Here is a 9,788-nt window from a genome sequence, read left to right as displayed (position 1 = left end):
AAAAAATATATATATCTCAAAGCAATTGAGTTTAAATACAAAACAATCAAACAGAAACTGAAGCCTCAAGAGAATAGAACTACTTCTATTTCAACTTTTCATTCTGCCCCAGTGGAACGAAGTCCTACCCTATGTGTTTGTGCCACCCCTTTACAGAATGATGCGCCATATGACCCCTACCAAATAAACCACTGACCAATGTCGGATTGCATTTCCCTTAGAAATGTGAGCAAATTTTGGTCTATGTTCTACTAATGTTGAAAAAACATAAAATAAAATTTTGCCATTGTTGTGTTTCTATTAAATAAGAAAGAAAATTGAAATGACCTGTGAAAAGGCTTGTTCAAATGATTAATCATCATTATCCCGGATGTAAAGAATTGATTATATACTTAATTCATTCATGGCACTAGTGTGTCAATCTGCAGATGGAGCGGCAGGTCCCTTATCTTCCGGAGCCGCTATGTATGCAGCATTTTAGGGAAACTGCAATTGCCGATTAAATTCGACTGACAGCGAGTTTTCATGAGCGATGCTGTGCTGTGAGCGCTTGGGTGGTGTCAGCTGCACTTTGTCCGAAAAGAAAGCAAAAAAAAAAAAAAAAAACCCTGAGCAGAACAAATCACCACAAAGACTACTTCCTGTCATATTGTTCCTGGTTTTCGCAGGTAGTAACATCCGGCTGTTGGTCACGTGACTCATGTGACGCAAAAAAAAAAAAAGTGTTTCTGTTGCAGTTCTGGAAATATACAATTTCAACAATTTCTTTTTTGTTAATTTATTTTGGTCATTTCAGTTTGCGTAAGTGTGGTTAAAGAAAACGCAGCTACTGTCTGCAAGGTTATCCAGTTATAAAAATCAATGTTCTAAGTTATTTAGTATTTTTCTTTTCTTCTATAAAAAATGTAGAGTAATTATGCGGATAGTGGGTCAGTATTTAACAAACTCTTTGAAATCCAATGCAATATCCCGAGCAGCTCCTGCGCACACAAGAGGGGGCCTGACTCTTGGGGAAATTTGATCCCGCTTTCGGCCCTTTAATGGAAAATGGGATGAGTCTGTTGAATGGAGCTGCGAGCGAGTTTCGCCGGAGAGTTCAAAAGCAAGCGAAGGTTCAGCGGCGAGCGAGCGGCGGGACTGACCGGCCGCAGAGCTCGCGTGGAAACTCGGAAGAGACGAGATGAATGAAGACGGCAGAGCGCAGGGCAGGTTATGAGCCGAGCCGCGGCGAGCCGCCGAGGAAGAGGAGACAGATAACAGAGTCACAAGGTAAAGCTACCGCCGCGAGCGGTTCCTGTTGTCAAAAGTGCGGCGCGTGGGCTCCCTGACTGTCACCGTCCTGGCGCCTGTTAGCAGACTGCCAGGAGGATACTGTTAGCCTCGGGAGGCTCTTCTGGACAAAAGACGCCAGCACAGCTGTGTATTTTTGAGAGATGTCTAGCTGAACTTTTTTTTTTCCTTTTCTTTTTTTCCCTTGCTGACCGACAGTTTATGGTTGCCGCTGTTGCTGCTGTAATGGAGCCGTGGCAGCGCGCACACCTGTTGCTCGTGGCCGTTTTCGTGGAGAATTTGACCACATTGTGCCCTTCGGAGTAAGCCGTAAAGATAATTAAAGCTTCAGTGAGTTTGTGGAGTAAAACGGGGAGCAGAATGGGCGTGAAGTTTAGACTTTTTTAGAACATATGCAGAAGATGTGATATAAACAGTTTCAGGGTTTAAAGCTAGACCTTCCTGTTGAATCAATAAAGCAAGCTTCATATGCAGTTTTTCCACTTATAGAACTACATGTAATGGTCAGGTTATGTATTTGTGTGTGTGTGTTTTTAAGTAAGTAATCATTTAATCAACAAAAAAAAACCATAAAGAAACTCACATCCCATGTGACATCACAAAAGGCGTCTTGGTGCATTGATTTCCGTCGGAAATTGTGATTTTACGTATATTTGAAGGTAACAGTTACTTTTTTGTTGTTGTTTACGTACTGACAACAGAAGGTGATCATATGAGCAACTAAAACTGTACTTCTGTTTATTCAAGCCATTAAAAAAAGACATGTTTGCAAATAGAAGTACACAGTGTTATGGATGCCATTGGTCTAATACGGTGCATTCCATCAGAGCTTCTAAGAATTAGTTAATCATTGAAACGTTCACTATCCTATATGTGTGGGAGGCATGTCAGGATTCTGACCTGTTGGGGATCATTTTCGCGTTTCCTTTCGGAAACCTGGGAAGGCCAGACTTCCGGGTTTAAGAAGAACACACCAGTAACGCGCTCGTCTTCGTCTGTTGCGTCTTTTTGTTGCCTTTTGGTTAAATCGGTGTAAAGGTGCATCACCTCCACTTAGTGGGCTGGTTGGTTTTAACGGGACATTAAGCATGGATCATGCATACATGTCTTTGAGGCAGTAGATTTTCTGAATGAGATCATAATTCTTACATGTTGACAACTAGAAGGTGAGATGAAGGCCTGCAGAATTGACAGGGATCAATCCCTCCTTTCAATAATCTATTTCAGATGAGATTACTACTGCTTCTACTGCTTCTGAACATTTCCCAGCTAGATGCACTTTATGTGATTTGTATTTAAAACTCGTACAATTCTAATTTTAATTCTTAAATGAGTGAGTATTTAGAATTGGAATGATTAGTTCTTTTAATGATGCTCATTTGATTTTATTTTCTATGTTTTCCTCTTCATTTGCATCTTTTTAGTAGATTCTCTGTTTGTGCAGAAACCTCCTGTGATTAACTTAAATATTAATCATTGGCAGTCTTTTTTTTTCTCTTCAGGGCACTTAAAAAAACACTTCCATACTCCATTAACCTTTTGCTTTATTATTATGATTATTTGTTTACATTTGTTACCCCATTTTTTTCCTGCAGTGCTGCCTCCATGCCCTGCAGGGTTTGACGGAAAGCCACGACCTGAGCACAGAGGGGCAGGAGAGCTTGCAGAGGTAGATGTTTACACCTCAGAGCAGAGGAATGTCAGGACCCCGTGTTTAACTCTGAGACTGATAATGAGTGTGGTCAGTTTTTTGTTGAGGTCTGTCATTAACCTGAACTAGTCGGGGAGAGAGAGAGAGAGATGCAGGAGAGGCAGCAGAGGGAAGAGAGGAGGGTGGGAAAGGCGCTGCAGGAGGAGAGGAAAGGAGTGCAAGGAGGGAAAAGAAGAGAGGTGATGCAGAGGCAATGGAAAGAGCGATAAGAGGATAAAAGCAGGGAGGATGTGTCATGAGGCAGGCTGACCTCTGGGACTGACATTTATTGTGCTCTTTGTTCAGTTTTACTTTCATTTTAATCTTTTTTCACTTGCGCTGACTTAAAGCTGTTTTGCACATGTTGGGGGTCAAAAGGTTGGGAAACAACGACGCAGGATTTGAAATATTTTTTTTGCGCCGAACATGTGAGCGCGCACTACAGCTTTGCAACATATTTAAACAAAAATGTAAGACTCGCTCAGTCAACTGGTAAGCACCACAATGACGTAGGGACCGAGGGGCAACGTCTAAAGCCCTCGTACTCGGATCTGCTCAGATCATTTGTCTGTGTCACCCATAACGTACGCACACACTCACACACCGGGATCTGCCACGCTGACACAAACCTGCGGCGACTGACCCTGATCCGCACTCGACACTCCGCCTTGACGGAAGTCATTCTCATTTTCCGAAAAACCCAGGAGGTGCCAATTCGGACCCCGACAGAAGAGACGGCAACGGCGGAGATTGAAAATGTCTGCTGGGAATGATATCACTGAACCACCTAATCACTTGCATCACCGCAGCTGCATGCTCAGCAGTGTGTGCCTCTGCCTGCGCGAGTGCCTATGCACACGTGTCTGTTTCCAATCTGTTTCTCTGTCTCCTTGTGTGTCTGCGCTCCAAAGAGAAGAGTTACGACTTTCTGTGTAGTGTGTGTGTTTGAAAATCCGATGATTAAAATGAAGCAAAATGGAAGAACTTGCTGACTTCGGTCCAGACTCATACGTGTGCTGCATTTCTCTTTCATCTGGCTGGTTGTGGCAGGGGAAAACATCCCAAACGATCCCATAGAAATGATTCTATAACCATCTGCGTCCTAGATGGATATGCTATCACTCTCTGAGGAATAATATGTCAGTGGAAAGCAGCAGACTGTTACAGCAGTCATTGAAAGCATCCTGTCGGGATTACTGTGGTGGCATTTCCAAATACTCGGCCCACTTTTCCCAGTGTTTGCTCTGGCTGGGACTGTCTGCAAGATCCTGCGAGCAGTTTAAAGTGGAGCAGCTCCCAAGGTCGTTGAGTTGTTAAATGTGGAGACGGACTCAAAAGTTCAAGCCATCATCTTCTCGTTTTTGCTTTTTTGGGTGCCTCGAACATGAAGATATACGGAATTGAATGCCACAATTTCCAACTGACATCCTTTCGACAATCCGGATGACGGTTAACCTGGGGGAATACCGACACACAAATCTTTTTAGATTATCCAAAATGACATATGCTTGACGTGGGGTGCATTCACACCAGCCTCGTTTAGTCTGCTTTCACCGAACTGTAGTTCGTTTGTACAGAAAATCCGGTTTCTTTGGGGAATTTTGATTCAAACCAAAAAGAGCGAACTCTGGTCTGCCTGAAATCCCTGGGCCTCGGTTCGGTTGAGGTGAACTGTGATGCGGCGCGAAGGCATACGTGACCGCTCCGAAAGCAGGAAGCGGTCCATAGCTCAGAGCATTCTGGGTAAATACAAAATAAACACGAGAGTTTGGCACTAGCAGGAAAAAATGTCTCGTGGACTTTTGCCGAAAACGAGTTAAATACTAGAGTCACTAAAACCTGACGTTACTCCATGTGCAGTTGTGAAGAAGAAACATGCACTCATGTCCTCTGTGGATGTTTTTGTACAGTTTCTTCCGGTGGTTCTTGTTGCAGCACCGCCACAGGCTGGGAGGCGAAGCAAAATATTTTCAATGGTTTGGATCATTTTACGCAGTACAGAGTGAAAGCAAACCACACCAGCTGAAAATGAACAAAGGTGAGGCGTGCATTTGTATGCAGCTCCTTTTACACTGAAACCCATGAATAAAATCCAGCGTTGCCCGTCTTCTTTCAGAAGACATAGAATGAAATAGTCCACATACGTGTATTTTAAAATCACTGTAAATTCAGCATGTGCAGTCAAAGTCTGCACATGCAGATATTTATATGCAACAAACGAAGAAAGAATTGTTTGTTGCATATAACAATTCTTACGAAAAGAATTGTTATATGTTATATTCACATTTTTCTTACAAAAAATTTCACATTTTCATAAGAAAATGTGAAATTCAAATGAAACGCGTTTCAAATTTTTTGCCTGCAGCGTGTTGACATTTGAAATAATTGTGAGTCTTTTGGAACAATCTTCTGCTACTTCAGTTATCTTTTGGCCCTTTACAACTTTACTCTTTGCTGAAGCAATAAAGGACCATGATAGCATGGCAGAGCAAATGGCTTGTTTACATCTGTTTCTGCTCTGTCGCTGCTCTCCACACAGTTTGACCAAAAAAAGAGTTTCTGGCTGTCTCTCACCCCCCCCCCTCACCTCTTCCACTCAACTTTGCTCAGAGCACAGACCTCTAAGTTTGTCCCAGAAAGAGGAAGAGATGCTGGTAGTTGGACCTTGACCTGTCCAGCCTGGGCACAGCGGTTGCCTGGTGAAACCTCTGCAGCCATGACTTCTGTAATCTGCCTGCTGGGTCTGCATTTATGAGCACGCTAATTGCAGGGGAGCAACATGGTGCACTTACAGCTGCTGGACTTTGAACGTCTGCTCTCTTACTGACGCAGTCTGGCTGTGCTTTGATTTTTTCTCTCAAGCTAGGCCGTCCTCACCTATTTTTTCCCACGTCTTTTTTTACAGCTTACCTTCCGACATCTTCACCCTACTTAAAGATCACACAGTAGGGCTTTTATTGTTTTGCAAATGAACACGCAAGCCGGTCAAAACCCAAGTCAAGATTTGGTAAAAATAAAAAATAAAAAAAAAATGGTAATAATAATAATTTAAATGCACCGGTTTTTACGCTTATGGCTCTCTGCCCATTCATTGTCGCACATTCTTTCCTCTCTTCTCTGCCGAGGCAAGCTGGCGGCTCCAGCCTCTAGCTGTGATGGGACTGTCATGCAGAAAGGCACTATTGTGCAGAGCGGGATCCTGTTTCGCTCCTTCCTTGTAATTAAGAAGGGATTGCATGGACTGGGAGTTGTGGGTGGGTGGCTGGGGAGGGGGCAGGGGGATTGGGTTAGTAGGTAATTGGGGTAAAAAGCAGAGCTCTGACCTGCTTTGTGGTGGGCAGGCAGGCCTGGGAACTCCAGCTCCCCCACTCACAGCGTCTCCCCGCTGAGGTTTTGTTCAGTGTGTGTGGGCATGTAGAGAAAAGATGGAGGAAAAGAAAGAGGGGGATGCAGGCCACTGCAATCTGTTTCTGTGCAACCAACATGTATGCGTGTGCATGTTTTATTTCAGTTACACGTGTCTCTGACACAGAGAGGTAGAGGAAGCTTTCATTTTAGTCGTGTCACTTCTGACTCATCATTAGGGCTTGCTTTTTGCTCACGCATCCTCCATGAATCATGGGAAATGCGGTCAGCAACGAGCTCCTTTAGATGTTTAATTGCTTTTTTTTTATTATCTCGTGGTGTAAATGAAAACAGGAGCTGGACTGAACACAGAAATACCATCTCAGAACTAGCTGTGCCTCGTGTTCAGAACTAAATTAGTGCTTTGCAGCTATTCTTCATGGGCTGGTCTAACAAAAAAACGTTTTTCTTTTTCTTTTTCTTTTTTCTCCTCCCTTTTCATTCCAGCCTGAGTCCAAAGGCGGAGGCCTGAATCCTCGCCATGGCTGACGTGCTGGAGAGCAGCGGAGCCGGAGCCGTAGGAGCGGCCAGCGTGGACTGGCAGAAACGCTGCGTCGCTCTGGAGATGCAACTGCTGAGGTTTCGCCTGCAGGCAGGGAAAATCCGAGAGCTGCTGGCAGAAAAGGTGAGACGGTCACAAAAGGCTGCATTCGAAATTGGATCAGTCTCTTCCAAAACGTAACTCAGCAGGGAGTCATCATTTTGGAATTTGGACAGAAATATTGGAATGTGGCCTTAGATATGGATTTAATTTATAGACACAATGAGACTTTATGACTAAAGCAATCTTGAGATTTAGCAGCCAACTTTCAATCACTGATTTTGTATCATGGTTGATTCTGTTTGTTCTTCAGTAAGTATAAATAATGAGTTAATAATGTATCTGAACAATAAAATATTACAAGAAGATAGAACTATCATTTTCTCACATACAGGCTGATGAGGTGCATCACTGAAAATCTACAAAAATCCTCTAGATTAAGACAGATTAATTTGTGCAAATAAACCCCAAAAAACCAAACAAATGGAGATTTAATTAATCTCCTTATCGAGATTTAATCTCGATAAGGGAGGTAAATCTTATTGAGATTTAATCTCGATAAGGAGATTTAATTTCTCCTTATCGAGGGACATTAGAGTTGAATAACTTTTATAATTTTGTCTTATATCACCAAATCCTTTTTGATCTATTCAAACTAACAATGTCCCACAGGATTTACTGATGGCACAGATAAACAGACAGAAAAACAAAAGACAGAATGATGTCTTAAAATCTGAAATTAGCATTTAGCAGGGTTAGCATAGTTAGCACAGCTAGCATAGTTGATTTTACATGAGGGTTGGCCAAGGTGGCTTCAACCTTATCACAGTGTTTTAAGAAAACTTTGGCACGATATAACCAATACTAGTAAGTAATTAATTTAAAGGAATCAGTTGAAAATATACAAAATACATTTTGTCACAAGATTAAAATAAAGGATGTATATATGTGTGTACTTTGGATGTGTCAGTGCAGTGCAGCTTTTTTAATTTTTCCAGTTTTGCTTCGTCTTTGGTTAAAGAAACTGTGGTCTGTGTTTTCACACACCGGAGGCTAGATTTAATAATTTCACTGCATGGTAAAGGTCAGCGTCATTCACAAGTTTCAACCCTACGTGTGAAATAAGGTGTATCTTCCTGCATCAGACTGAAATGATTAAATAATTACTGAGGTACTTTAAATTTGCAAAGCGTAAAATGAGCTGAATTTCCAATGGAAACTTCAACACAGACTAATTGGAAACTAAAAAAAACATATATATATATATATATATATATATATATATATATATATATATATTGTGTCCACCAGTTTTCCTCACATTCAAAGAAATTCCCAGCACAGATTTTCTGCATGATGTGTGAATACTTTTCACCGTATTCGAGCGTCACGCATCTGCTTCTCATCGGCAGATTTGTGTTGTGGAAAAGCTCTGTTTATAATCTGTGACGACTGGAGGGCGGTACGATGGCATATTTACATATTTACGTGCATGAGGAAACGATTACAGCACGTGGATCGGTTTGAACTCCAGGTGCTGATGACTGTTTATTTGTGTGCGTAAATACACGAGATTACCCATTGCTTTTGGTAAACACTTGGTCCAGTCATGGTGTGTCATCAAGAGTAGGTTAAACTTTCAGCTAAAAGGAATGTTCAAGCTCATTCGTTCTGGTAATTTCCCCCCTTTAGTTGGTGGAAACAGCAGCCGACCAAATGCTTGTAAAATTTCGGCGATAAAACCGGTTCTCTGACCTTTTTGGAAAGCAATCATTGGGACATAAATTGGTGCCCGTTAAAAGAGACCAAAGGATGAGTCACGTCTCAACTTTTCCACTGTTTTAAATTTGGAATAGTATTTGTGTCATCCAACTAAACGACTTCAGATTGCCTTTGTCGTAGTGGTTTCACACTCTGTCGTCTCTGAGCTCCATGGAAGAGCAGAGCCAGTTTATTCAGTCTGCTGGCAGGATGTTTAGAGTCCAAACATAACCGTGTTGTCGATAAGAGGAAGACGACTCCATGCCGTGTCCTCTGTCAATCCCTTTAAGACTCCCACCTCTCCTGTGAGAGCTCATGCTGTACAGAAGCCCACTTGAAAAGGGAAAAGAGTGTGAATATGTCATCACTGACATATTCAGGGAAGAGCACACTCATGGTCTGAAAGGGGCTTTTCCTAACCTGGCAACCTCCATCAGCTGATTAACGGGAGATGATGGTTACATTTCAGTCTGGTGCAGATGAAGTTGTTTTGGTTGCATTCTCAAGCCAAGATGGGGAGCGGTTCACAGCAGAAGTGTGGCGGGACCAGGATGGGGTCTCATTTTACAATGAGTAATAAAAACAGATTATAAAAAAAAAAAAAAAAAAGATGAAATGCAACATAGATGAGTCCAAATGAACGTTTCCATAACAATTAAAAACCCAATTCCCAAATATGACATAGTGTTTCTAAAGAAAGAGACTCCAGCAGTAAAACTCTGTCAGTGACATTCATCACAGCTGCCCCTTTTTCCATGCTTTGACGTTTGTTTTCCCAGTCTGGACAGCTTCTTATTTTGCTGAATTATAATTAAGAGCAATTTGGCCTAAAACCACCTTCCTCTTCACTCACAAAACACCACATGCAAAAGTGTCAGGTTCTAATTTAGCTTTTTGCAGCTCTCTGATTTAGATTTAAATGTTTGTAAATGAAAATGACACTCTCTTGCTCGACGTCAAGGGACGCCATTTGCACATGGTCATTTCAGACGCTCACAAACGTACTACTCTTCTTGCCTTGGTTCTCTTTCTGGTCATTCCACAGTTTTCTTTTTTATGTGATGATACGTAATTTTTAGGAGCTTCTGTTGCTCCTTACTG

The 9,788-nt window shown here is 42.1% G+C and overlaps 1 protein-coding gene across 2 annotated transcripts in view; it reads left to right on the top strand.

Moving 5' to 3' along the window:
* The first annotated feature begins 1,093 nt into the window (after positions 1–1,093).
* plekhh1 (pleckstrin homology domain containing, family H (with MyTH4 domain) member 1) overlaps positions 1,094–9,788 on the top strand; it is a 33,874-nt gene continuing 25,179 nt past the window's right edge. The window contains exons 1-3 of one of the 2 annotated variants that reach the window (XM_055038135.1): positions 1,094–1,269; positions 2,886–2,959; positions 6,833–7,010. In XM_055038135.1, coding sequence (XP_054894110.1) covers positions 6,867–7,010 — 144 coding nt within the window. In that variant the 5' untranslated portion in view covers positions 1,094–1,269; positions 2,886–2,959; positions 6,833–6,866. The remainder of the gene's footprint in view (positions 1,270–2,885; positions 2,960–6,832; positions 7,011–9,788) is intronic. The other variant, XM_055038134.1, reaches the window with a different exon arrangement.

Source organism: Poeciliopsis prolifica, unplaced genomic scaffold (genome assembly GCF_027474105.1).
Source record: "Poeciliopsis prolifica strain line A6 unplaced genomic scaffold, Auburn_PproV2 SCAFFOLD013, whole genome shotgun sequence".
NCBI lineage: Eukaryota > Metazoa > Chordata > Actinopteri > Cyprinodontiformes > Poeciliidae > Poeciliopsis > Poeciliopsis prolifica.
Note: the sequence above shows the minus strand (reverse complement) of the source record. Positions and strands in the feature narration are given on the sequence as shown.